The sequence below is a fragment of the Chlorocebus sabaeus genome, chromosome 29 (genome assembly GCF_047675955.1).
Source record: "Chlorocebus sabaeus isolate Y175 chromosome 29, mChlSab1.0.hap1, whole genome shotgun sequence".
Classification (NCBI taxonomy): domain Eukaryota; kingdom Metazoa; phylum Chordata; class Mammalia; order Primates; family Cercopithecidae; genus Chlorocebus; species Chlorocebus sabaeus.
Genome location: NC_132932.1, coordinates 16,050,764 through 16,078,763, shown reverse-complemented (window position 1 = coordinate 16,078,763; position 28,000 = coordinate 16,050,764). Strand labels below are relative to the sequence as shown.

At 46.2% G+C, this 28,000-nt stretch overlaps 1 protein-coding gene across 4 annotated transcripts; it reads left to right on the top strand.

The window, feature by feature from the left end:
- Nucleotides 1-27: 27 nt before the first annotated feature.
- Nucleotides 28-26,072, top strand: VPS33B (VPS33B late endosome and lysosome associated). 4 transcript variants are annotated; one of them, XM_073013026.1, is made up of 23 exons: nucleotides 42-495; nucleotides 4,738-4,818; nucleotides 5,554-5,615; nucleotides 8,437-8,486; nucleotides 9,008-9,075; nucleotides 14,390-14,435; nucleotides 16,213-16,307; nucleotides 16,608-16,712; nucleotides 17,112-17,208; nucleotides 17,414-17,506; nucleotides 17,712-17,785; nucleotides 18,389-18,475; nucleotides 18,664-18,754; nucleotides 18,992-19,066; nucleotides 19,327-19,391; nucleotides 19,515-19,569; nucleotides 21,304-21,350; nucleotides 22,243-22,375; nucleotides 22,954-23,027; nucleotides 24,151-24,252; nucleotides 24,768-24,843; nucleotides 24,950-25,066; nucleotides 25,692-26,072. In XM_073013026.1, exons 1-23 carry the CDS (start codon nucleotides 400-402, stop codon nucleotides 25,769-25,771), a joined length of 1,869 nt encoding a protein of 622 aa, XP_072869127.1. In that variant the 5' UTR covers nucleotides 42-399; the 3' UTR covers nucleotides 25,772-26,072. The 4 variants fall into 4 exon arrangements, with proteins under 4 accessions (XP_007988603.1, XP_072869127.1, XP_007988602.1 ...); XM_007990411.3 differs by having other exon boundaries at nucleotides 43-495; nucleotides 17,429-17,506; XM_007990412.3 differs by lacking the exon at nucleotides 5,554-5,615 and having other exon boundaries at nucleotides 28-495; nucleotides 17,429-17,506.
- The last annotated feature ends 1,928 nt before the right edge of the window (nucleotides 26,073-28,000 follow it).

Sequence of the window (28,000 nt, the reverse complement as noted above, 5' to 3'; positions counted from 1 at the left end):
CCCTTCCTGGTACGCGAAGCGCTGGGAACGAAAGGGACTTCCGGGAGATCTAGGAAGTCGCTTCTCTTTCTGGCAGGAGGCTGGGTTCTCCCAGTACGCTGCGGAGTCTCTGCGGGGTGTAGACCGGAATCCTGCTGACGGGTTGAGTGGATCAGGGAGGGAGGGTCAGGACACGGTGGCTGCAGGTCTGAGACAAGGCTGCTCCGCGGTAGTAGCTCTCTTTGCCTGGAGGTGGCCATTCATTCCTGGAGCGCTGCTGAGGAGCGAGGGCACCTCTGGGGTCTTTGGAAGTCGGTGCCCAGGCCTGAAGGATAGCCCCCTTGCGCTTCCCCTGGGCTGCGGCCGGCCTTCTCAGAGCGAAGGGCGTCCTTCCACCCCGCGGCGCAGGTCACCGCTGCCATGGCTTTTCCCCATCGGCCAGACGCCCCTGAGCTGCCTGATTTCTCCATGCTCAAGAGGCTGGCTCGAGACCAGCTCATCTATCTGCTGGAGCAGGTCAGTGCTCGCCTGGCGACTTTATCGCATCTACAGTTTAGCACTCATTGGATGCACATTTCTTCCTTGCCGTGCCCCTTTTATCTTGTTCGTGGCCCCTGGTATTTCCTTGGGGCTTCCCCAGCAGGTCCAGAATGAATCCAGGGAGTAGTAAGAGCTGTTTGGAACCTGGCCAGAGAGTTAATGGAAATCAGCCCCCAACCCCCATACAGGCAAGGGAGACACCATTAGTGCCAGGCATCCCTAGGGACGGAAAGATGGTTAAGACATATTTGCCATTAGGAATCCTGCCACTCCAGCAGGAGCTGTGTGAAGCACAAATTATCACACACAGGTGGTAAATGAGTGATAGAGTAGTGTACCCGAAGAGTTCAGAATAAGTGATCATTTCTAGCTGGGGTGATGATCTAGGAGCTTCAAGGGGGTGAGTGTGAATAATAAGCTTATTTTCTTTGGAGATTAAGCACGCTCCAGGCAGATAGATTGGTAGGAGCAAAGTTGACAAACCAGGGAAAGACAAGGCATGTACAGGGAAGACAGCCATCAGCAGTTACACAGTAGCCACTGACGATTTTTTTTTTCCATTTGTGGCATGAGACAATACTTGATGATGATTCTAATAGTGATGTGTGTGGTGGGGTAAATGGGCAACAAGAAGGCCAGTTAGGAGACCGTAGATTAGACAAGTAATAAAGGCCCACAGAAAACGGGTAGCAATGGGAATGAAGGGAAATGATGGATTTTTAAGTTATGGTGAAAGAAAACTCAAAGACTTACTGATTGGTTATAAAGGTTGAGGAGAAGCAAAAATGAGTGAGATTTTTAACCTGGTTATTAGGAAAATAATACTGCTACTGTTATTTTAATGGATTACTTGTGTAATCATTTAGTTATTCATTTTATGTCTGTGTTCCTCATTAGATTGGAAGGTGGGCAGGGATCACGTTTGTTTTGGTCAACACTACCCAGTGAGTACCTAGCTTAGAGTCAAGCACACACCATATGGTTAATAAATATTTGTTGTATGAACATTGAATAGAAATGAGAAAAATAATTAGAAAAAGGAACAGGTTTGGTGGGGGAAGTTGATTTGTTTGGGTTTGGATGGGGGAAGTTAAGATGCCAGTGAGAAATACAGCTTGTAACATCCAGCAGATAAAAATGTGGAACTGCAGCTTCATTGTGAGGACTGGAAGGAAGATGGATCAAAACGAGAACTGCAGGGCATCTTGGACCAGATTTTATTTCTATTTAATTTTACTTATTTATTTTTTTTTTGAGACAGATCTCACTCCGTTGCCCAGGCTGGAGTGCAGTGGCACAATCTTGGCTCACTGCAACCTCCACCTCCCGGGTTCAGGCGATTCTTCTGCTTCAGCCTCCCGAGTAGTTGGGATTACAGGCGCGCACTAGCCCACCTGGCTAATTTTTGTATTTTTAGTAGAGACAGAGTTTCACTATGTTGGCCAGGCTGTTCTCGAACTCCTGACTTCAGGTGATCTGCCCATCTCGGCCTCCCAAAGTGCTGGGATTATAGGCATGAGCCACCGCACCCAGCCTATTTCTCTTTTATACTTAGTGCTTGCACAATGACATGCACATATAAGACTTGTAACAAATGTCTGAAGAATTGAAAAGAGGTGCTAGTTAAAGCCACTAGTTCAGGTGAGATCAAGTAGAGGAGACCAAGGAGAGAAACTTGAACCCACTGGGTTATTCAGCATGGCCAAAGTGGATTTCCAGGCAATAACGTCCTCTCCTAACTAACTTCTGACTTAATTTTTTAAGTCATTTTTTAAGAATAGCATTGCTATTCAGGCTTGAAATATCAGAATCATCTTTGCCTATCCTTCACCCTGATACTTAACTGAACCAGTTGCTGAGTTCCATGTATACTTCTTTACACATAACTTTTTTATGGTGATTATAAAATAAGACTTGCACATTATAGAAAATGTAAGAAGATCAAGGAAAGTAAAAAGAAAAAAAATTACTTATGGCCCTACCATAAGTTATAAGCACTGTTAACACTGTTAATTTCTTTGAAGTATTTTAAAAAATTATATTAGGCTGGGTGCGGTGGCTCACCCAGTACTTTGGGAGGCCGAGGCGGGCAGATCACCTGAGGTCGGGAGTTCGAGACCAGCCTGACCAACATGGAGAAACCCCATCTCTACTAAAAATACAAAATTAGCTGGGCATGGTGGCGCATGCCTGTAATCCCAGCTACTTGGGAGGCTGAGGCAGGAGAATTGCTTGAACCCAGGAGGTGGAGGTTGGGGTGAGCCAAGATCACGCCATTGCACTCCAGCCTGGGCAACAAGAGTGAAGCTCCATCTCAAAAAAAAAAAAACAAAAAACAAACAAACAAACAAAAAACCAACATTATATTACACATTCCATGTATCTCTTAATCTATTTTTGCTCATACCACCACCAGCCTAAATCAGGCCCTCTTTCATTGCCACATGCTTGGGCTTCCTGGATGGTTTCATTAACTCCCTAAGTAGACTCCCTGCCTCTAGTTTCTCCAGTCTTCAGATTCATTAACAGTTCCAGCTGATTGGAATGCTTCAATGTACAAAAGCTTTATTTTTCCCTGTTAATTAGAGGATCAAGGCCACACTCCCCAAAGCTGGCATTTGGAGCCCTTCCTGCTCAATCCTAGCCAACTATTTCGGTTTATTTTTCACCATTCACCTACCTCAAGATTTCCTACCCTCTGTTGATAAATAAACATTTAAAAAGCCCAAATGTGGTGGATCACCTGAGGAGGTCAGGGGTTCGAGAACACTCTGGCCAACATGGTGAAATTCCATGTCTACTAAAAATACAAAAATTAGCCAGGTGTGGTGGCATGCACCTGTAATCCCCACTACTTGGGAGGCTGAGGCAGGAGAATTGCTTGACCCTGGGAGGCAGAGGTTGCAGTGAGCTGAGGTCCTGCCACTGCACTCCAGCCTGGACAACAGAGCAAGACTGTCTTTAAAAAAAAACCAAAAAACAAAAAACAGACAGGTAGCGGTAGCTCACGCCTGTAATCCCAGCACTTTGGGAGGCTGAGGCAGGTGTATCATGAGGTCAGGAGTCCAAGACCAGCCTGGCCAAGATGGTGAAATGCTGTCTCTACTAAAAATACAAAAATTAGCCAGGTGTGGTGGCGGGCACCTGTAATCTCAGCTACTCGGGAGGCTGAGGCAGAGAATTGCTGGAATCCGGGAGCCGGAGGTTGCAGTGAGCCGAGATCACGCCACTGCACTCCAGCCTGGGTGTCAGAGGGAGACTTCATCTCAAAAAACAAACAAAACAACAAATAAGATTTAAAAATAAATAAATAAATAATTTCCTGCCCTCTATACTGTTGACCTTTTGGACTGGATCATTCTTTGTGGTGGGGGCTGGCCTGTGCATTGTTGGATGTCTAGCAGCATCCCTGGCCTCTACCCACGAGATGCCAGTAAAACCCCTACCCTGAGTCAGATAACCAAAAATGTGTCTGGATATTGCCAAATGTCCCTCAGAGGGTAAAATCGTCCCCTTACCACACAGCCTGTGTTCTCTTTCTGATTTTTGCTGGACTGCCCTCTTCAAACATCCGTGTCAACACCCTACCCATTCATGAAGGCCTGGTTGAGAGGAATCTCCCAATGACTTTCCACTCCCTGTCACTAACTGTGACCTCTCGTTCCTCTGAACAGACATTGAGATCTGTGTCAGGAGTGGTGGTGTAGAAATCATATGACAGGGATTGTGGGGTGGGGGAGTGGAAGGGTGATGGGGTGAGGATTGTCCCGGGTTTGCTAAGTTTTCTGCAGTGAGCATGCGCTATTTTATTTTGTACTTAGGAGAAAAATGCAAAGTGGGGTTCTGTTGTGTTTGGCTTTGTTCAGCAGGAGACCAGGGGTGGTTGGGAGCCAGAGTGGAGGAGACAGCAGAGAAGGGGAGTGAGGTGCAGACCAAGGTCATAGGTGAGCAGAAGGGTTGAGTGACAAGGAGTTAACCTGAGAAAGCAGGTGGGATGTCTTCTTCCCGCTGGTACAGAAAACAAGAAGGCAAAACCGGTAAATATACAGAGGAGCGTCAACTGTGGATACAGATAATAAAAAAGGTGCCGGGCTAGACGATGCTTAGTGCCCTCCCACCTCAGAGACTATGCTTCTGTTAGATGGGTGGCTAGGCTAGTTCTCAGGTGAGGAAGCTCGTGTGACCTGTGAGTGACCCAACATACTGTGTCTCCTTCAGCTTCCTGGAAAAAAGGATTTATTCATTGAGGCAGATCTCATGAGCCCTTTGGATCGAATTGCCAATGTCTCCATTCTGAAGGTACTATCCCTTTCCCCTGGTGGTCATGCCCCACTTTCTTCTTTGAGCTGTTTTTCTTTTGATGAACAATACAAATTACTGAAGAGTGACTACCGTTGTAGGGCAAACATAGGGTAGCTTAATTGGGTGGAAAAGGGAGATCGATGCTGTTGTTCATATTTTTTTGTTTTGTATTTTTTTGAGGAGGGAGATGAAGTCTCTCTCCGTCACCCAGGCTGGAATGTAGTGCAATGGCACAATCACAGCTCACTGCAGTCTTGACCTCCTGGACTCAGGCGATCCTCCTGCCTCAGCTTACCAAGTAGCTGGGACCACAGGCATGTGCCACTACACCTGGTTAATTTTTAAATTTAAATTTGTTATTTATTTTTCTGAGTCTATTTGCTACGGAATATATGATTTTTTTTTTTTTTTAATTTTGTAGAGATGGCGTCTTGTTATGTTACCCAGGCTGATCTCAAACTCCTGGGTTCAAGTGATCCTCCTGCCTTGGCCTCCCAACATGCTGGGATTACAAGCATGAGCCACCGCACCTGGCCTATACTGTTTTTATTTTATTTTTGGTTTTCCTATTGACAGCTTGAGGAAAGTTCAGTGGGATGGTTGTCAGGCGAGCAGTTTGATTCCTAGAATTAGCATAATTAGGAAGCCCTCAAGAAGTTCCCTATCTTCGTATCACCCTTTGTGCTTTTCAGGCACTCTTATGTCCATTGTCTTATTGGATTCTCTCTGTAGCAACACGAAGTAGACAAGCTATACAAGGTGGAGAACAAGCCAGCCCTCAGCTCCAGTGAACAGTGAGTGTCTGGGAGAGTCTGTCCCTACTCCAAGTTGGAGGAAGTCCCTAGGGGCACATTTGCCTTTCATCTGTCCTTGGCTGAGATATATGGTTCACTTCCCTGAACTTTACAATTTCATGGCTAGGTTACTCTTCTGTAGTTTTGTTTTGTTTTGTTTTGTTTTGTTTTGTTTTGTTTTGTTGTCTATAGTTTCCTTTCTGTGGTTTCTTGTCCTCTTCCCTCTCTAATTTATATTACAGTCTATAACCAGATTGGCTAATCTTTCAAAATTATTTTCATTGTGCTCTTTTCAAGAACCTGCAAGGCAGCCGGGTGCAGCACCTCATGCCTGTAATCCCAGCACTTTGGGAGACCGAGGTGGGCGGATCTTCTGAGGTCAGGAGATAGAGACCAGCCTGGCCAACATGGTGTAACCCCATCTCTACTAAAAATACAAAAATTAGCCTGATGTGGTGGCGTGTGCCTGTAATCCCAGCTACTCAGGAGGCTGAGCCAGGCGAATCACTTGAACCCGGGAGGTGGATGAGTTGCAGTGAGCCAAGATCACGCCACTGCACTCCAGACTGGGTGACAAAGCAAGACTCTATCTCAAAAAAAAAAAAAAAAGAAAAAAAAAATAGAATCTGCAAGGCCCCTCATTACTCGCTGAAGATTGTCTACATTATTTGTTATAGACTCCAAGGCTGTCTGCAGCGTGGCCTCCCACATTACCTTTCCAGCCTTGTCTCTCGTGTGTCCCCTTCAAGCCTCTGTTGAGTTGTGCTTCCACTTGCCTCTCAGCTCTGTGCCTGTGCCTTCACCTTTTTCATCACTCCATTCGCTCTGCCTGAAATTCTCTCCTGTCCTCACTGCTCCTATAAAGAATGTCCGCTGGGCGTGGTGGCTCACGCCTGTAATCCCAGCACTTTGGGAGGCCAAGACGGGCAGATCACGAGGTCAGGAGATCAAGACTATCCTGGCTAACACGGTGAAACCCCATCTCTACTAAAAATACAAAAAATTAGCCGAGTATTGTGGCGGGTGCATGTAGTCCCAGCTACTCCGGAGGCTGAGGCAGGAGAATGGCATGAACCCGGGAGGTGGAGCTTGCAGTGAGCCGAGATCGCACCACTGCACTCCAGCCTGGGCAACAGAGCCAGACTAAGTCTCAAAAATAAAAAAATAAAAAAAAAAAAAGAATGTCCATCATTGAGAGCCCAGCCACCTCCTCCATGAAGCTCTCTGTTGCCCTTCCAGTCCAGGGTGATTTTCTCCTCTGGATTTCCGTGGCATTTTGTATTTATCCTGTTCACTCGGCATGTAGTCATGTACAGCTGTTGCCTTGATTTTAAAGTATTTTTGAAACTTAATGTACATGCTTTCTTAGAAGAAAAAATTCTCCTGGATATGTGGAGAATATATCCATGGACCCCAGTTTGAAAAACATTATTTTCTATTACTTTCTTACATTTTAAAATTTTTTAAATTAAATTTATTTATTTTCAGAGACTCACTCTGAAATTTATTTTCAGAGTCTCACTCTGTTGCACAGGCTGGAGTGCAGTGGTGCAATCATAGCTCACTGCAGCCTTGAGCTCCTGGGCTCAAGGCATCCTCCTGCCTCAGCCTCCTGAGTAACTGGGATTACAAGTGTGCACCACTGCATCCGCCTGTAGTTTTATTTTATTTTTTTGAGTAGGAGTCTAACTCTGTCACCCAGGTGGGAGTGCAGTGGCGGAATCTCAGCTCGCTGCAACCTCTGCCTCCCAGGTTCAAGCAATTTTCCTGCCTCAGCCTCCCAAGTAGCTGTGATTACAGGCGCCTGCCACCATGCCCAGCTAATTTTTGTATTTTTAGTAGAGATGGGGTTTCTCTATGTTGGCCAGGCTGGTCTTGAACTCTTGACCTCAGGTGATCCGCCCACCTCGGCCTCCCAAAATGCTGGGATTATAGGCATGCACCACCTCGCCAGGCCTTATAGTTCTTGTATTTTATTTTACGATTATTATTATTAATTTTTATTTTATTTTATTTTATTTTATTTTTTTTGAGACAGAGTTTAGCTCTTGTCATCCAGGCTGGAGAACAATGGCACAATCTGGGCTCACTGCAACCTCTGCCTCCCGGGTTCAAGCTATTCTCCTGCCTCAGCCTCCTGAGTAGCTGGGATTACAGGCATGCACCACCACATCCAGCCAATTTTTGTATTTTTTAGTAGAGATGGGGTTTCTCTATGTTGGCCAGGCTGGTCTCAAACTCCTGACCTCAGGTAATCCACCCGCCTCTGCCTCCCAGAGTGCTGGGATTATATGTGTGAGCCACCACTCCCAGCCTACTATTATTATTTTTAATAGAGATGAGGTCTCACTGTGCTGCCGAGGCTAGTTTCGAACTCCTGAGCTCAAGCAATCTGCCCACCTTGGCCTCCCAGAGTATTAGGATTACAGGTGTGAGCCACAATGCCCAGCCTTTATTTTTAACTGACAAATAATAATTGTATATTTCTATGGGGTATTCTTGTATTGTTTTTCGGCACTGACTGTTAATATACTCCATATATGTACCTTTTTTTGCCCACTGGATTGTAAGTTATTTGAGAACAGCAATTTTTGGGTCCACTATAGGGCCAGTAATGTACCCAGCTCATCACATTCTACCCATTGTGTTGAGAGTATCTACTGTGGTTGGTGTATGGTGGACGAAGAGAATGGCATAACTTTGGCTAGGATGAGACCTGTAGGGCAAATGGCAAAAATGTTGGTATTATTTCAGTTTCTTCTAAGTTACTATCCAACTTGATAATTTTTCTTCACTGTTTTTTTTTCTTTCTCTCTCATAGATTGTGCTTCTTAGTCAGACCCCGCATCAAGAATATGCGATACATTGCCAGTGAGTGTGCCATGGTACTATGTGTAACTGTGGGAAAGGGCGGGCAAGATCTAAAGGCCTTGGCCATAAGGACCCTCTAATAAGAAAATAATTGTTTGAGTTGGCTGTAGCACTTGTGAAGGATATCTGCTTCCCTGCTTCTTTTTTGTTGTTGTCATTTTTTTTTTTTTTTGAGACAGAGTTTCACTCTTGTTGCCCAGTCTGGAGCGCAATGGCGTGATCTGGGCTCACTGCAACTTCCACCTCCTGGGTTCAAGCGATTCTCCTGCCTCAGCCTCCTAAGTAGCTGTGACTACAGGTGCCCACCACCAGACTGGGCTAATTTTTTATATTTTTAGTGGAGACGGGGTTTCACCATGTTGGCCAGGCTGGTCGCAAACTCCTGACCTCAGGTGATCCACCCGCCTCGGCCTCTCAAAGTGCTGGGATTACAGGCATGAGCCACCGTGCCCGGCAGCTTCCCTGCTTCTAGTGTAACAGATGGCTCATGGCTTGCTGGGCTGCATTCTTTCTCTCTGTAGGTCTTGTCAATGCTGACAAATTGGCTGGCAGAACTCGCAAATACAAAGTGATCTTCAGCCCTCAAAAGGTGAGTTTGGATCCTGGAGGAAGTGGGATAAGGTAGAACAGGACTGAGGACCAGGCAGGGGTAAGGGGCCAACAGCACTACCTCCCTGTCTCAGTTCGTTTTCTGTTGCTGTAACAGAATGCCTGAGACTAGGTAGTTTATAATGAACAGAAATTTATTTAGCTCATGGTCTGAGGAGGTAGTGAAATCCAAGAGTATGAGGCTGGCATCTGGCGAGGGTCATCCCATGGCAGAAGGGTGGAAGGTAGAAGCCAGCACATGAGACCAAGAGGCACCCAGGAGCTGGACTTGCCTTATAGCAACCCCCTCCTGCCATAAGGACATTAATCCATTCATGAGGACTCTTCCCTTACGACCCAATCACCTGTTATTAGGCTGCACCTCCCAACACTGTTGTCCTGGGGATTCAGTTTCCGTTGCACTCCTTCAAAGCAAATTATGTATGATTGAACAAAATACCTGTCACTGTCTTTTCATTTACATATCTTCAATTGTTTAGCAGAGGGTCTGCCAGCATACTGTCCCAAATAAAGTGTTGTGGAATTGTGTGAGGAGGCCTCTACGTAGATTTTTTTAAATGAAAAGCTTCACACTTGCGAGGTAGAACCTGCTCTGTATCCCTAACACAAACTCTAGTATAGTAATGGTGCACAATGTTACGGCTTTCTAATGACTTTCTCCCTGTATCCCTCTTTAATAATAAATTAGATAAATCATCACCCCCCTCCTCCCATCCCCTATGCTTATAGGGATGTGACTGGGCTGCCCCTAGGTTACTAGAACCATGCCACCATGTGTTGGAAAAGCCTTTTCTTGCACAGGAAAGGAGCCTTAGAGACTGTTTTACTCCATCCCAACTTTGAGCAGCTGAGGGAACTGAAGCCCATGCTCACACAGTGAGTTAGCATAGCCAGGCTAGAGCTCTTCCATCTTTAACTCAATAACTACAGTACATATTTGGAGGTCCATCATAGTCTGTCCATTTCTTGATTCCATTGAGCTCCCCTCTCACCTCTGCATCAGCTACATTCATCCTCAATCCCAGTGATTGGGAGGAATGACGTTCCAGGCCTTTACCTTGCCAACCATAGGCCTATAAAGCTACAGCAAGTAGTGCATGCATACTTAGAGAAGGTAGAGACTAGACTAGGAAGAACAGGAATTTATTCCTTTTCAATCTTTCTAAGAAAATTCTAGAGAAAATAGAAGCAGTAACTAGAAGCCTCTGAAACCAGGCTGTCTGGATAAAATCCACCCTTGAGGCCTTATTACCTGTGTGGTCTTGGGTTAGGTACTAAGCTGTTCCGTGTCTCAGTTTTCTCATCTGGAAGATAGAGTTGATAATAGTACCTATCTCTTAATTTAAGTGAGATGACTTTGAGTCTCTGTTGAAATAAGAAATCAAGTGGGACCCTAGGCTTATATTGTTTTCTCCTTCTATAAAAGGAATAAGAGGAAAGAACCAGTGACCTTCCTTTGAATGTCACCTGAAGATTGATAGCACAATCTTACAAATATTTATCTTAAGATAATATGCTTAGGAATACAAACATGTGAAGTATTATTACCAGGGCAAGAAATTATTGAGCAGGACAACCACTCAGAATTATAGGTACTTTTGAATGCTATTAAAAGAGTCATAGCAGGTTGCCTGTTCACTCTGATGGTAGTTTCTTTTGCTGTGCAGAAGCTCTTTAGTTTAATGAGATCCCATTTGTCAATTTTGGCTTTTGCTGCTGTTGCTTTTGGTGTTTTAGACATGAAGTCTTTGCCCATGCCTATGTCCTGAATGGTACTACCTAGGTTTTCCTCTAGGATTTTTATGGTATTAGGTCTAACATTTAAGTCTCTAATCCATCTTGAATTAATTTTCGTATAAGGAGTAAGGAAAGGATCCAGTTTCAGCTTTCTACTTATGGCTAGCCAATTTTCCCAGCACCATTTATTAAATAGGGAATCCTTTCCCCATTTCTTGTTTCTCTCAGGTTTGTCAAAGATCAGATGGCTGTAGATGTGTGGTATTATTTCTGAGGACTCTGTTCTGTTCCATTGGTCTATATCTCTGTTTTGGTACCAGTACCATGCTGTTTTGGTTACTGTAGCCTTGTAGTATAGTTTGAAGTCAAGAAAATTTTTGCAATCTACTCATCTGACAAAGGGCTAATATCCAGAACCTACAAATAACTCACACAAATTTACAAGAAAAAAACAAACAACCCCATCAAAAAGTGGTCAAAGGATATGAACAGACAGTTCTCAAAAGAAGACATTCATACAGCCAACAGACACATGAAAAAATGCTCATCATCACTGGCCATCAGAGAAATGCAAATCAAAACCACAATGAGATACCATCTCACACCAGTTAGAATGGCGATCATTAAAAAGTCAGGAAACAACAGGTGCTGGAGAGGATGTGGAGAAATAGGAACACTTTTACACTGTTGGTGGGATTGTAAACTAGTTCAACCATTATGGAAAACAGTATGGCGATTCCTCAAGGATCTAGAACTAGATGTACCATATGACCCAGCCATCCCATTACTGGGTATATACCCAAAGGATTATAAATTATGCTGCTATAAAGACACATGCACACGTATGTTTATTGCGGCACTATTCACAATAGCAAAGACTTGGAATCAACCCAAATGTCCATCAGTGACAGATTGGATTAAGAAAATGTGGCACATATACACCATGGAATACTATGCAGCCATAAAAAAGGATGAGTTTGTGTCCTTTGTAGGGACATGGATGCAGCTGGAAACCATCATTCTTAGCAAACTATCACAAGAACAGAAAACCAAACACCGCATGTTCTCACTCATAGGTGGGAACTGAACAATGAGATCACTTGGACTCGGGAAGGGGAACATCACACACCGGGGCCTATCATGGGGAGGGGGGAGGGGGGAGGGATTGCATTGGGAGTTATACCTGATGTAAATGACGAGTTGATGGGTGCAGCACACCAACATGGCACAAGTATACATATGTAACAAACCTGCACGTTATGCACATGTACCCTACAACTTAAAGTATAATAATAATAAATAAATTAAAAAAAAAAAAAAAGAGTCATAGCAATAATTTCTAGTTCTTGGACCCTTATAAAACCATTTCTTTTTTTTTTCAAATTATGCTTCCAAGGACAGATTTGGTGTTTTGTTTTGTTTTGTTTTTGGAGACAGTGTCTTGCTTTGTCACCCAGGCTGGAGTGCAGTGCTGCAGTCTTGGCTTACTGCAACCTCCGCCTCCCAGGTTCAAGCAATTCTCCTGCCTCAGCCTCCCGAGTAGCTGGGACTACAAGTGTGCACCACCATGCCTGGCTAATTTTTTGTATTTTTAATGGAGGTGCGGTTTTGCCATATTGCCCAGGCTGGTCTCGAACTCCTGAGCTCAGGCAATCCACCCACCTCTGCCTCCCAAAGTGCTAGGGTTACAGGCATGAGCCACTGCGCCTGATCAAGGCCACATTTGTATTAACAGGGAATAATCCTACAAGTTAAAATAATCCTACAAGTCTCTATATTACACAGAAAAACAAAACTGGTATTTTTATGAGTGTTCTCCACTTAACACCTTATCTAATCAAATTATTTGACCTAATTTTATATTAGGAGGCATCTCTCTCTCCTCTTTGAGACTCCTTTGTTAATTATGAAGATTGGCAGTTTTCAGACCTGGCTCTGGAATTCCATTACTTAGCACTAAAAGTTAAAAGCAGACGTGTAGATTTCAGTTTTCCTGGCAGAAATGAGTGAGGGAGGAATAGGATTCTTCTGCGTAACAGTAAAACAAGGAGCACGTAGCATTGATCTACATCTCACAGAGCTAGTATGAAGATGAAGACAAGTGATTCTTGTAAAACACGAAGAATAATGCCTAATCCATTTTAAGGACTAGCTGTTAATAATGTCATCTCATTATCAGATGTGAGTGCCCTCAGCATTCTTTCTTATTACTTTCAAATATTCACCCTTTCCCCACTTACCTCAAAGGAGGAAGAGATCGTGGCCTTTTCCCTTCAAAGATGAGCTGTTCCATGCCAGTTCTTGACCCCGTTTCTGCTTTCCTTCTCCATTATCTTGCTTTACCAGGTAGACTTTCTCTTTTGCCTTCACCTATGTCTATCCCTTCTAAACAATGTCCCCCATTTCATCTCTTCTCAGGACTCCCCCTTCTTTCATGGCCAGGCTTCTGTGAAGACTCTTCTACTGTCACTGCTTCTGCTTCCTCATCTCCACCTTCATCGTTTCATCGAGTCTCCCTCAGGTCTCTGTTGTCAGATCCACTGGTGTCTATTTAATGTTAATCCTACTAACTTCCCTGGCATTTGACACTGTTGCCCACCCTTCCTTGCAACTCTGACCTTTTCTGCCTTGACTATTGCTGTTTTCTCCTGCCCCTACCTCTCGAGTATTCTTTCTCAGTCTTCTCTGCCAGGTCCTGTACTCTGGCCCCCTTTCATCTTGGTGTTCCCTAGGGTCCTGTCCTTAGCTCTCCTCTGTGTGTTCTTTTCTCTTGGACAGACCATCTACTTTTATTTATTTATTTGAGATAGGGTCTCACTCTGCTGCCCAGGCTGGAGTGCAGTGGCACAATCTTGGCTCACTGCAGCCTTGACCTCTTGGGCTCAAATGATCCTCCCACCTCAGCCTCCTGAGTAGCTGGGACTATAGGCACACACCACCATGCCCAGCTAATTTTTCATTGTTTGGTAGAGACGGGGTCTCTACCTTGTTGCCCAAGCTGATCTAGAACTTCTGGACTCAAGCGATTCACCTGCCTTGGCCTTCCGAAGTTATGGGATTATAGGAGTGAGCCACTGCACCCAGCCACATCATCCACTTTAAATACAGGGTATATGCTACTTAATCCCAAGTCTTTGTCTGTGTCTCCAGAGGTCCCGTGGGCATGTCCTAAACAGAACTTACTCTCCCTTGTACAGATCGTTTGCTCCCATCTGCTCCTCCACAATTTCCAGAGCACTCCATGCCGTTGCTCTCATCTCTGCCTGTACAACTTACCTTTCGAAGACAGCTGAATTCCTTCTCCTTTGTAAAGTTCTTCCATTCTCTCAGGGAGATAAGAAACGATTTACTCAAACATAAATTAAATGTATGAGAAAGAAATGAAGTGCTGGGCTGGATGATTCTAATGGTCCTTTCTAGATCTAAGAGTCTGGGTTCTCTTTTGTTTCACTGGGTTCAGTAATTATTGTCCTCATCAGTGACCACAGAGGAACTGCAGAGAAATGGAGAGAACAGAGAAGAAGGTGGTTACTAATCAATTTCCTTTTCTCTTTCAGTTTTATGCATGTGAGATGGTGCTTGAGGAAGAGGGAATCTATGGAGGTGAGAGGAGATGAATGTGAGTGAAAAGGGAGAGAGAACATACAGAAGAAAAAACTGTTGTTGTTCTCCACCCCCCAGCTCTTTCTTTTCCTGGTCTTATTCCTGTTAGTGTAGCAGGAGGAGAGGTTCCTGAGAATGGGAATGGGAACAGGACCACAAATTAGAACACTACTCGGGGCTGGGCGCGGTGGCTCACGCCTGTAATCCCAGCACTTTGGGAGGCCTGAGGTCAGGAGTTCGAGATCAGCCCAGGGAACATGGTGAAACCCCATCTCTACTAAAAATACAATAATTAGCTGGGCGTGGTGGTGCACACCTGTAATTCCAGCTTACTTGGGAGGCTGAGGCAGGAGAATTGCTTGAACCCAGGAGGCAGAGGTTGCAGTGAGCCGAGATCACACCATTGCACTCCAACCTGGACAACAAGAGTGAGACTCAGTCTCATAGATAGATAGATAGATAGATAGATAGATAGATAGATAGATAGATAGACAGACAGAACACTATTGGGGTAGTATGAAAGTAATACCAGGGCTTAGAGTTGGAAATGACCAACTACTCTTTTCTCACCTTCCAAGGCTCCCACAGGAAAAACTGGGCCTCCCCTCTGTGCATTTCTCAGGCTATTCTCCACACAGCCCAAACCTGATCACAGCACTCCTTGCTGGAAATCTGGCAGCAGGTCAAAATAAAGCCCAGAATCCCCAACATGCCTCCTATCCCTTGCACAGTCTGGCCCCTCCTGTCCCATTAGCCTCATTGTGTGCTACTTCCTTCTCCTGACTCACCACCCTCCAGCCAGAGGGATTTTACCCATGCTTTTCCAGGTGCCCAGGATATTCTCCATCCTACAGCTTTTTGCCTTCCCAAGTCTTAGGCAAATTTTAAGCTTAATTTTCTCTTCTTGAGGGAAGTCTTTCCTACACCCCCAGTTGTGGTTACAGCCCTTTAATATATGGTGCTCACAGCTTGCTGTTTGACCTCTTTGGAGCACAACCGTGATTTAACAGTTTGTGTCATAATTTGTCTGGTGTGTCTCCCCCACTAGACTGTAAGCTCCAGAAGGTTGGGAGCATGTCTATTTTGCTCACTGCTGTATCTCTGGTGTTCATATAGTCCTGCATGTAGGCAGCTTTCAGTAAATATTTGCTGAATAATGAATGAGCAAGCTGGGCATGGTGGCTCACGCCTGTAATCCCAGCACTTTGGGAGGCTGAGGCGGGCGGATCACCAGAGGTCAGAAGTTCAAGAGCAGCCTGGCCGACATGGCAAAACCCTGTCTCTGCCAAAAATACAAAAATTAGCTGAGCGTGGTGGCACATGCCTGTAATCCCAGCTACTTGGGAGGCTGAGGCAGGAGAATTGCTTGAACCCAGGAGGTGGAGGTTGCAGTGAGCCAAGATCTCACCATTGCACTCCAGCCTGGATGATAAGAGCTAAACTCAGTCTCTAAATAAATAAATAAATAAATAAATAATGAATGAATGAATGAGTGAATGAACGTTTTCTTGGCACTTTTGGTCAGCCCTCTAGTAAAAACCCATCACTTACCACATTGTGTTACAGGCTGCTGTGGTCGCGTCTCCTTTCCTTATCAGACTGTGAGCTCCTTAAGGGCAGGGACTGTGTCTTATTCTTCTTTGAGCCTCCATTGCTTAATGCAGTAATGGCGTGTGGCAGGCACTCAAATATTTGTTGCATGATTGTGGCGGACCTTCCCTCTTAATGTGGAGCTAAGTACCTTCTACAGGGAGGCTGATGCTCTGTGTCCCCACAGATGTGAGCTGTGATGAATGGGCCTTCTCTTTGCTGCCTCTTGATGTGGATCTGCTGAGCATGGAACTACCAGAATTTTTCAGGGATTACTTTCTGGTAAATGCAGAGGCCCTTGGGTCTTGGCATCAGGGGATGGAGACACATGTGGGATGCAGAGGGCTAGAAATACCAATGTAACCTTTGTCCAACTCAAATAATTTATCACGAGCGATAGTGATATAGTGATTGAGTGCTACAGATTGGTCTTTGTGGGACTTCCTGTAGAGCCAATGAAAATGAACCTTTCAAGCATCCCTCAGACCCTGCCACCCTGCTTCAGGGCTTCTAGGGCTAACCACTTTCCAAGTGGTCCTATTGGGTTGATTCATATCTTTGTGACTTGTGTGGTCCCTGCAGGAAGGAGATCAGCGTTGGATCAACACTGTGGCTCAGGCCTTACACCTTCTCAGCACTCTCTATGGACCCTTTCCAAACTGCTATGGAATTGGCAGATGCGCCAAGGTAAGAGCACTAGCAGTACTGTTGTCCAGGCGACCCTGTTTCCCCTGTTGTGTACCCACGTGAGGTTATCCAAGGGTATCTGTGATATAAGGTGTATTCTTTGCTTTCGTTGTTCTGGAATAGATCCTCAGAGAGGAGAACTTGTGTGGCTAACAGAGAGGCAAAAGCCAGGGTCTCCTGGGTGGCATTCCTAAATCTCTTTTCATTTTGGGGACAGAGTAACACATCTTCTCACCAGTATGAAGAGTGTCAGGGAAGGATAAGCACAGATGGGAGTAGATAGGGCCATATTGTGAATAATTAGCTCCTGTCTCGGGGACAAGAGGAAGTATCACATGGAAGGGGTTGGCTGCAGTAGGGACCTGGACACAAGACTGAGAATATTTTGGGCCCTGGCAGATGGCATATGAATTGTGGAGGAACCTGGAGGAGGAGGAGGATGGCGAAACCAAGGGCCGAAGGCCAGAGATTGGACATATCTTTCTCTTGGACAGAGGTAAATTATGCCCAGTGCTCCTGTCATCTTTCGGCCCTAGAAGACATGGGAATATGGAAAGCGTGGTGGCAAAGTTAAAATCCTAAGGTTAGGGCTGTGAATCCCAGCTTTGAGGAGTGTGGGTCCTTGGCCCTATGGAAAGTGTCAAAGCTGCCCTTGAGCATGCTGTGTAGAAGGCTGGGTCAGGGAGAACCTTCACGGTCAGGGATCTCTGTTTCAGATGTGGACTTTGTGACAGCACTTTGCTCCCAAGTGGTTTACGAGGGCCTAGTAGATGACACCTTCCGCATCAAGTGTGGTAAGTGCCATGGTCCTCTGCATCTTGGCAAGATGGATGTGGTCATCAGCCTTGGCACCTCCCACATGGCAGGGCTTGTGGGAGAGACCCAGACCCTGAATGAACTGCTGGCTTCCAAACAGTTTGAGGACCTTTATGGCAGTTCAGGGAAGGGTAGGAGAAGTCCTCATTGGAGATCCTAATAACTGTCCCTCTGCTCTCAAAGGGAGTGTCGACTTTGGCCCAGAAGTCACATCCTCTGACAAGAGCCTGAAGGTGCTACTCAATGCCGAGGACAAGGTGAGGGTGTGGGTGCTAGCAATGGGCCCCCCTAGGGCCACTGCTTATACCAGGCTGTGGGCCCCAGCTCTGCGAGGGGAGGCTGAGTCTGTGGGAGAGAGGGTTTCCCCACCAGTTAAGAGCATACCTCGGGCCGGGCGCGGTGGCTCAAGCCTGTAATCCCAGCACTTTGGGAGGCCGAGACGGGCGGATCATGAGGTCAGGAGATCGAGACCATCCTGGCTAACACGGTGAAACCCCGTCTCTACTAAAAAGTACAAAAAACTAGCCGGGCGAGGTGGCGGGCGCCTGTAGTCCCAGCTACTCCGGAGGCTGAGGCAGGAGAATGGCGTAAACCCGGGAGGAGGAGCTTGCGGTGAGCAGAGATCCGGCCACTGCACTCCAGCCTGGGTGACAGAGCCAGACTCCGTCTCAAAAAAAAAAAAAAAAAAAAAAGAGCATACCTCAGAGCACGGAGTAGGCATTTGATATGGACTTATGGATCCCAGCTCAGCTTTGTTTGTATTTCTGCCAGAACACCTGAGCACCCTTCCCGTACTGTCATTCTACTGCTAAGTGATGGTTCTGATAGAGTAAGTTGTTCCTGTCTTACTCCCCTCACAGGTGTTTAATGAGATTCGGAATGAGCACTTCTCCAATGTCTTTGGCTTCTTGAGCCAGAAGGCCCGGAACTTGCAGGCCCAGTATGATGTGAGGCTCCAAGCCCAGGTCCTCTGTTTTGTTCCCTCAGTGGCTTCTCAAGGCTGCTGCCCTTGGACTCTCCTTCTAATATTATGACAGGTTCCCTGTCCTTTCTCATGGATAGATGACAACTGAGGGAGGGTGGTGGTTTCTCATGTCTGAGGTTGGGGGGGTAACCTTTGGGAATTTTCCCACAGCGCCGGAGAGGCATGGACATTAAGCAGATGAAGAATTTCGTGTCCCAGGAGCTCAAGGGCCTGAAACAGGAGCACCGCCTGCTGAGTCTCCGTAGGTTTCAGCTTGAGGGGCGTGAGGGGAAGTGACTGTATCCCTCCAGGGAAGGCTCCAGAGTACCATTACCCCGAGGAGGAGATCCCTGTTCATCTGACGCATATGGTCTTATTTGGTGTAAAGTGGGAAGAAGTGCTTTTGGATTTTGCCTTAAGAGGTTTTTATTCTTCTGGACAATAAAGGGACATCTTTCTAGAAACAGGAATATGTCAGCTCCCTTTATCCAACCTGCAGATATTGGGGCCTGTGAATCCATCATGAAGAAGAAAACCAAGCAGGATTTCCAGGAGCTAATCAAGACTGAGCATGGTAACTGCCACAGCCTTGCTGTGCTACTGCCCACACTTCTACTTCCCCAGCTCCCAGCCCCTCCCACCCTTAAAAGATGTTCTCTGGCTCTTTCCAGCTGACATTGGCTATGTGGAATGCTGGTTCCTGCTAGAAGTCCTGGGGGTCCCTTAACCCACCCCAAGGATGGAGAAAGAGATGGGGAGACAGACACCTGTTAGCATAGATGGCAACAGCTGAGCTGGTCCCCTAGTAACAGGCTCTCCTCTGATTTCTCACAGCACTGCTAGAGGGGTTCAACATCCGAGAGAGCACCAGCTACATCGAGGAACACATAGACCGGCAGGTGCGCAGGTGGAGGGCTGTGGGGGCCAAGAATGGCGTTTAGAGGTGGGATCAGCCTTAAGCAGAAGGAAAAGAACACATGTTGTGAAGCTTCAGTCCTCCTTGAGTCTTTCTTCCTATGCAGGTGTCGCCTATAGAAAGCCTGCGCCTCATGTGCCTTTTGTCCATCACTGAGAATGGTGAGCCCAAAAGACTAAAGATGAGAATGTCAGATTGAGAAACTATGTCTTAGGGACAGAAGAAGTGATTTTGAAAGGCTAAGGCAAATGTCTTAGCAAACAGAATGTTTCCCTGTAATTTCATGGGTTCTTTTTTGTTTGGGGTGAATTATCACCAGGACACAGGGTAATTTATTGTTTTAGCCCTAAGTGGGACCACATCCAGGCCACCCTAGAGCCCTGTCATATCTTAGGACTGCAGGGGTGTAGAGCTGAGTGGCGTTTCTCTCATCACTCCATCTGTCCTTATTTTCAATAAGATAAAGATACATTCCAGGAAAAAGGGACAGCAAGTTAATTTCATGAACATTTATTTTATTTATTTATTTTTTTGAGACAGAGTCTCGCTCTGTCACCCAGGCTGGGGTGCAGTGGTGCGATCTTGGCTCACCACAACCCCCACCTCGTGGGTTCAAGTGATTCTCCTGCCTCAGCCTCCTGAGTAGCTGGGACTACAGGTGTGCACCACCATGCCCAGCTAGTTTTCATGAACATTTCTAAAATCCCAGATTCTGTAACCTTCGTGGCAACTTTTTTTCACTGTTGAAGTCTTCCAGTTGGTGAATATTCTTGAAGGTTGCCTTCTTTTTCTTTTTCTTCCTTTTTTTTTTTTTTTAAGACAGAGTCTTGCTCTGTTGCCCAGGCTAGAGTGCAGTGGCACGATCTCGGCTCACTGCAACCTCCACCTCCCGGGTTCAAGCGATTTCTCACCTCAGCCTCTCGAGTAGCTGGGACTACAGGTGCACGCCATCACACCAGGCTAATTTTTATATTTTTAATAGAGACGGGGTTTTGTTATGTTGGCCAGGCTGGTCTGGAACTCCTGACCTCAGGTGATCCACCTGCCTCAGCTTCCCTAAGTTCTGGGATTACAGGAGTGAGCTACTGTGCCCGGCCGAAGGTTGCTTTTTACCCAGAGAAGTATTTTGCTTATTCTAAATCTCATTTACTATAGTTAGAATCCCAGTTATTCTTACCTCGATGGAGAAAAACATATAAGACCATGCTTTTGGAACTCATTTGAACACTTTTCCTATTTCTCAATAGTTGTGAAACAGTTCCTAGTAGAACTGCCCCTTAGCCAGGAAGAAATGCATGAGTCTGCCAGGTGCAGTGGCTTATGCCTGTAATCCCAGCACTTTGGGAGGCCAAGGCAGGTGGATCTCAAGATCAGGAGTTGGAGACCAGCCTGACCAACATGGTGAAACCCTGTCTCTACTAAAAATACAAAAATTAGCCAGGCGTGGTGGTGCATGCCTGTAATCCCAGCTACTCAGGAGGCTGAGGCAGGAGAATGGCTTGAACCCAGGAGGTGGAGGTTGCAGTGAGCCAAGATCGCGCTCCAGCCTGGGTGACAAAGCAAGACTCCGTCTCAAATAAATAAATAAATAAATGAGTCATCACTTCTCCTCCCTCCTGCTGCATCCTCCCCACATCCCACTATGATCACCATTAGTTCCAGTGTCCCCTCCTCAGCACCCTTATGTTTCACAGGCCTTCTTGGGAGCTCCCAGACCTAGGCTTTATCTTTCAGTAAGCAAGCTTAAAATTTGAACCAACTGTATACTCTGCAGGGTTAACATTTACTGAATCCTTCCTCCTGAAGAAGGCATTCGTTGCTGGTTGATCTGTATATTTTAGGGTGCCTCTGCCGGCCTCTTTCTCATGCACCTGTCTTATTTTCTTCACTCTTAGGTTTGATCCCCAAGGATTACCGATCTCTGAAAACACAGTATCTGCAGGTAAGGCCTGGAGAATGTATTCTTGAGGGAACTTGGTGGAGGGCAGTTACTGGGCATTTTTGAAAGAGGCAAAAGAAGTGGCTCCTTTCCTGCCTCCATTACCCTCCTGTTTCCATTCAGGCCTCCCTCTTAGAGCTACTAGGGAGAGTCACCTTTCACCACGCCTCTCTGCCCTCTACCCTTGTTTCACCCCATACACTGACGGCGCATGGCTAGTGCTGAGAATTTAATTTAAACATTTCAGCGCTGGCCCCAGAGGTGAGTTCTTACTCCTGGGAGTCTCTCTCATTTTAGCACCATGTGAAGCATTGATTCAGCTTTCCTTCCTGGTACTTCTCAAGTCTTACTTCATCCAGGAAGCCTTTCCCATACATCCATAGGTCTCTAAAGTCTCATGCTGCTTTTTATTCTTCTTCGTTTGGTGTTTAATTATTTCTTTTATTTTTTTGAGACGATGTCTCGCTCTGTCGCCCAAGCTGGAGTGCAGTGGCGCAATCTCGGCTCACTGCAACCTTTGCCTGCCAGATTCAAGCAGTTCTCTGCCTCAGCCTCCTGAGGAGCTGAGACTACAGGCACGAGCCACCATGCCCGGCTAATTTTTGTGTTTTTAGTAGAGACAGGGTTTCACCATGTTGGCCAGGCTGGTCTCAAACTCCTGACCTCAAGTGATCTGCCTGCCCTGGCCTCCCAAAGTGCTGGGATTACAGGCATGAGCCACCGCTCCCAGCCCTGTTTGGTTATTTCTGATGTGAAAATGTATCTCAACAAAGTGTGAGCTCCTTCACACTGCAGCAGAGGCTACATAGTCCTTCTCTGTCTCACCTCTGTAGTGCCTGACAGTGCTAGATGCTCTTCGGACACTCAGTAAATAGTCTAATTGCATCTTCTTCAGAGCTATGGCCCTGAACACCTGCTAACCTTCTCCAATCTGAGACGAGCTGGGCTCCTAACAGAGCAGGCCCCCGGGGACACCCTCACAGCCGTGGAGAGTAAAGTGAGCAAGCTGGTGACCGACAAGGCTGCAGGTAAGCAGGGAGCACAGGTGACCCCTACTCCAGCTGTTGTCCTGACTTCTCTCAACAGGCAGCACGCTGGGAGGGACAGAATGAATTGGAGAAGGTGGACTGATTCCTTCCTATTAATGTCATTACTATTATTACTACTACGTCTGCCAGTAAGAGTGGTTTCCACATAGTGAACACTTACCATGTGCTGAGCCCTTTAGTTTCTCATTGAATCCTCACAAAGACTCTGTGAGGTAAATTTTCTCATCCTCATTTTATGGATGATGAAACTGAGGCTTAGAGAATTAAGTGATTTGTCCCAGGTCCCTTAGTTAGTAAGTTAGGTCAGTTTAACTCCAAAGCATATACCAATAAACTTGGGTTACCCTGTGGATTGCATTTAGTAGAGACCTGGTACCCTGTAGGAGGGAGAAGACTGTGGGTGGGGAGAAGGGTGGGAGTTCCAGGGAATTGTAGTTGAACAGCTTCCGAGAGTTTTTGGATGTGATTGGTGCTGTCGTGTCCTGAATGGTGTTGTCCGTGGCAGTGTCATGAATCCATAGACCTTAGGTGAAACCTGACACAGATTTCTTCCCCAGGAAAGATTACTGATGCTTTCAGTTCTCTGGCCAAGAGGAGCAATTTTCGTGCCATCAGCAAAAAGCTGAATTTGGTATGTGGAACAGGGATGGTTAGGGGAGACAGTGGGTTCATTCCATTGTGGGGTACTTTTTTTCTTTTTTGAGATGGAGTCTTGCTCTGTTGCCCAGGCTGGAGTGCAGTGGCACAATCTCAGCTCACTGCAACCTCTGCCTCCCAGGTTCAAGTGATTCTCCTGCCTCAGCCTCCCGAGGGATTACAGGCATGTGCCACCACACCCGGCTAATTTTTGTATTTTTAGTAGAGACAGGGTTTCACCATGTTGGCCAGCTTCTGACCTCAGAAGTTCTGGTCTCGAACTTCTGACCTTAGGTGATCCACCCACCTCGGCCTCCCAAAGTGCTAGGATTACAGGCTTGAGCCACTGCGCCTGGCCCATTGTGGAGTACTTTGAATCCACAAAAACCTTTTTGTCATTTCATGTGTATAAAGATTCTTTTGTTTGGTAGTCTTATAGCATGGTAGATTCATTCATTTAATCAACATGTAACAAGCACCTGCCAATGCCAGATAATATTCTAAGTGCTGCTTCAGTGACAACCATATCCCATGTCTCTTAAGGACAGGGAAAGGAGAACCTGTCTCTCCAGCCCCTTCACATTATCCAATAATGGTGCATGGGAACTCATTCCAGAGAACTGGCAGTTCCTGAACAGAAACTGCTATCTTCTGTTACGGATTCTCTTTTCAGGGCTATTGCTGGTTCTCCCTTTTGTTGAAATAAGAATTGTTCTTTGGGCTGTGCCACTTTATCTGACCCTTTAAAGGGTTAGGGAGCTGAGCTGTCACTTGCCTAATAAAGTCCCTTTGTCTTTTTTTTTTTTTTTTTTTTTTTTGAGACGGAGTCTCCCTCAGTTGCCCAGGCTGGAGTGCGGTGGCGCCATCTCAGCTCACTGGAAGCTCCGCCTCCCGGGTTCACGCCATTCTCCTGCCTCAGCCTCACAAGTAGCTGGGACTACAGGCGCCCGCAGCCACGCCCGGCTAATTTTTTGCATTTTTAGTAGAGACAGGGTTTCACCGTGTTAGCCAGGATGGTCTCGATCTCCTGACCTTGTGATCTACCCGCCTCGGCCTCCCAAAGTGCTGGGATTACAGGCGTGAGCCACCGCTCCTGGCCAAGTCCCTTTGTCTTATAGATCCCACGTGTGGACGGTGAGTATGATCTGAAAGTGCCGCGAGACATGGCTTACGTCTTCAGTGGTGCTTATGTGCCCTTGAGCTGCCGAATCATTGAGCAGGTGAGAGCATATTACTCTTGCTCCCATTCATATTTCATTCTCTCTGCTTTCTCTTGGTCCCTAACTTGTCTTGACTTTTTTTTTTTTTCTTTGAGAGATGGAGTCTCGCTCTGTCACCCAGGCTGGAGTGCAGTGGCGCGATCTCAGCTCACTGCAGCCTCCGCCTCCTGGATGTAAGTGATTCTCCTGCCTCAGCTTCCCAAGTAGCTGGGACTACAGGCATGTGCCACTGCACCCAGCTAATTTTTGCATTTTTAGTAGAAATGGGGTTTCATATAGACGAGGCCAACTATATGTTGGCCAGGCTGGTCTCGGACTCCTGACCTCAGGTGATTGCCCCGCCTCCAACTCCTAAAGTGTTGGGATTACAGGCGTGAGCCACCACACCTGGCCCTGTCTCAACTTTTTGCTACTTGAGTAATGAGCAAGAAATGTGACAGTCTGGCTGCTGTGCCCTTCCTTTCCTAAGCCTGATATTGTCTGTAGCCTTAAAAACAGTGCTTATACCTTCCCAGGTGCTAGAGCGGCGAAGCTGGCAGGGCCTTGATGAGGTGGTACGGCTGCTCAACTGCAGTGACTTTGCATTTACAGGTATGTGGCATCAACAGTGGGGTAGGCTGGCAGTGAGAGGTGGGCTGGATGCACCACTCAGGACTAGCATGTCAGGGAAGAGCTGAATCTGGCCTGATCCTCACAGACATGACTAAGGAAGACAAGGCTTCCAGTGAGTCCCTGCGCCTCATCTTAGTGGTGTTCTTGGGTGGTTGCACATTCTCTGAGATCTCAGCCCTCCGGTTCCTGGGCAGAGAGAAAGGTAAGAGAGAGCAGAAAGGTGAGAATTGGCCTGCATTCTATATGGGCAACAAAGTGTTGGCTGGGCGCAGTGGCTCATGCCTGTAATCTCAACACTCTGGGAGGCCGAGGCAGGCAGATCACCTGAGGTTAGGAGTTCGAGACTAGCCTGACTAACATGGTGAAACCCCATCTCTATTAAAAATACAAAAATTAGCGAGGCATGGTGGTGGGTGCCTGTAATCCTAGCTACTCAGGAGGCTGAGGTAGGAGAATTGCTTGAACCTGGGAGGTGGAGGTTACAATGAGCCGAGATGGCGCCATTGCACTCCAGCCTGGACAACAAAAGCAAAACTCCGTCTCAAGAAAAAAAAAAAAAAAAACCACGCAAAGTGTCCTGCATAGGAATAGTTTTCTCCTGGCCTCGGAGTACAACTTGCCATAGCCTTACTGTGGGCTGCTATAGCAGGGAGCCCAGTTATACCAAGCGTAGAAAGCAGTGGTGCCCAAGGGTATGGCACTCAATGTCTCTGTCTATAAACTGGTGCTCTGATCCCATGGGGACTGTGGAAATGGAGGGGCTCTATTTTTATCGTTGGGGCCTAAGATCTGCGCTGTCTCTTCTGCTGCTGCATTTGACTCCTTAGGCTACAGGTTCATTTTCCTGACAACAGCAGTCACAAACAGTGCTCGTCTTATGGAGGCTATGAGTGAGGTGAAAGCCTGATGTTTTTCCCGGCCAGTGTTGACATCTTCCCTGAACACATTCCTCAGTGGGAGGCAGGCATCTGGCACCCAGCTGTTATAACCAAGTGTCTACCAACTACCTGCTACGAGCCGGGAGCATGGAACGTGTTGGGATTTAGAGAACATATCTGAGAAGAGAGTTCACTTCCTGCTCCCAGGATATTTCTCTTTTCTGTTTATGAAGTACAACCCATGCTGCTAAGATACAAGCAGGAAGAGGTATCCTTTGCTAAATCCTGTTTGAATATCATTGTAAATAAAGCCTCTGCTCTCAGATGTAATATGTTTGTTGTTCTGTACACGCACTTCCATCTTTATTAGTGAAAGCCCATTGGAGCTTTCTACAGGGGCTTCCTATGCTTCTTGGCCTGGACTTTATAGTGGCCTGATCTGGTTCTTCCCTGTAAAAGTCACTCAACCATTCTGTACCTGAGTTTCCTCAACCATAAAATGAGGCGGATGGATGAGGTGACCAGCAAGCACGTTTCCAATTCTAAAATGTTGTGATTCATTACATTTTTGAGAAAATGACTTTGTTGTTTTAACTTAAGGAGGCACTTCAATTTTAAGCGTTTTGTTTCTTACTGCAAAATGAAAGATTGTGTGCCATTAGAGCCATTTCAGGCATCAGCAAACAGTGCTCCTATAAATGTACCAGCACCCTCCTCATTGCTGATGCTAGTAGCCTTTCTCCTTCTCTCTTTACCTTTCAAAAATGATGAAATATAGGCCAGGTGCTGTGGCTCATGCCTGTAATCACTGTACTTTTGGAGGCCAAGGCAAGAGGAAAGCTTGAACCCCGGAGTTTGAGACCAGCCTGGATAACATGGCAAGACCCCATCTCTACAAAAAATAAAAAAATTAGCTGAGGGTGGTGGTACTCGCCTGTATTCCTAGCTACTGGGGAGGCTGAGGTGGGAGGATCCCTTGAGCCCAGGAGGTTGAGGCTGCAGTAAACTGTGACCCTCTCTCAAAAAAGAAAAGAAAAAAGAAGGAATTACAACCACCTGTGTTAGTGGCCACTTTTCAGGCCTCTTCCAACTTGATCCCACTGATGACTACACTTTCCTTGAAACTGTCGTATTCAGCTTCCATAATACCCTTTCTTTGTCCTCCCACAATCTTAGGTTATTCTTTGATCCCATTTGCTGACATCTCCCCCTCTCTGTCCTTTGTTGTCATCCACTTCCAGATCTCAAGCTTTCATCTCACTCCACACAAGTATGTCCTACCTGGTCATTCCACAGGCACTTCAAACTCAGCATGTACAAAATAAACTCATGAATGGAAGCTCTTGTCCCTACTTGAATCCTTTAATCTGCTCTTCTTCCTGTATTCCCAAACTTTATTCAAATGAGCAAAAAGTTGTATTCTTGGCCTCAGATTTTTTATTTCTATGCCCCACCTTCAGCTGGTTCCCTTGTCCTATTGGTTCTTATTTCTAAATGCCTCTAGTTCATCTTCTCCTCACCATCCCTATGATAGAGGTCTTTATTGTCTCTTGCCTGGGTTTTTGTAAGAGTGTCCCTCCCAGCTGCTCATCCTCCCATCTGTTCCCCATTCCACAGTGCTGCCACTTACTAAGAGGAAGAAAGAAAATCAAAACCTGAGTTACTGGATCATCAAAAGTATTCTTCCTATAGAATAAGGATCATTCTGGGCCCGGCGCAGTGGCTTACACCTGTAATCCTAGCACTTTGGGAGGCCAAGGCAGGCAGATCACTTGAGGTCAGGAGTTCAAGACCAGCCTGGCCAAGATGGTGAAACTCTGTCTCTACTAAAATATAAAAATTAGCCGGCTGTGGAGGTGCGCACCTGTAGTCCCAGCTACTCGGGAGGCTGAGGCGGGAGAATCACTTGAACCCAGGAGGCAGAGGTTGCAGTGAGCCGAGATCGTGCCACTGGACTCCAGCCTGGGCAAAAGAGCAAGACTCTGTCTCAATAAATAAATAAGTAAATAAAAATAAATGATAATTCTGTATAAGAATACATTCCAAGGAGGAAAAGGCATTCCTCAAGCATCTAGCTAGAATTTTGAGTGTTATTTCAAGCTAGTGTGCAAGACCAAAGACACTGCCAACAGGGCTGTTGTTCGCAGAAAGAATAGGTGGCATCAAAAAAAGATTAAACAGTGGCAAAACACTGCCCTTCCATCAAGTAGAAATATATGACCCTGTAATAGGGTTTTTGTTTGTTTGTTTGTTTTTTG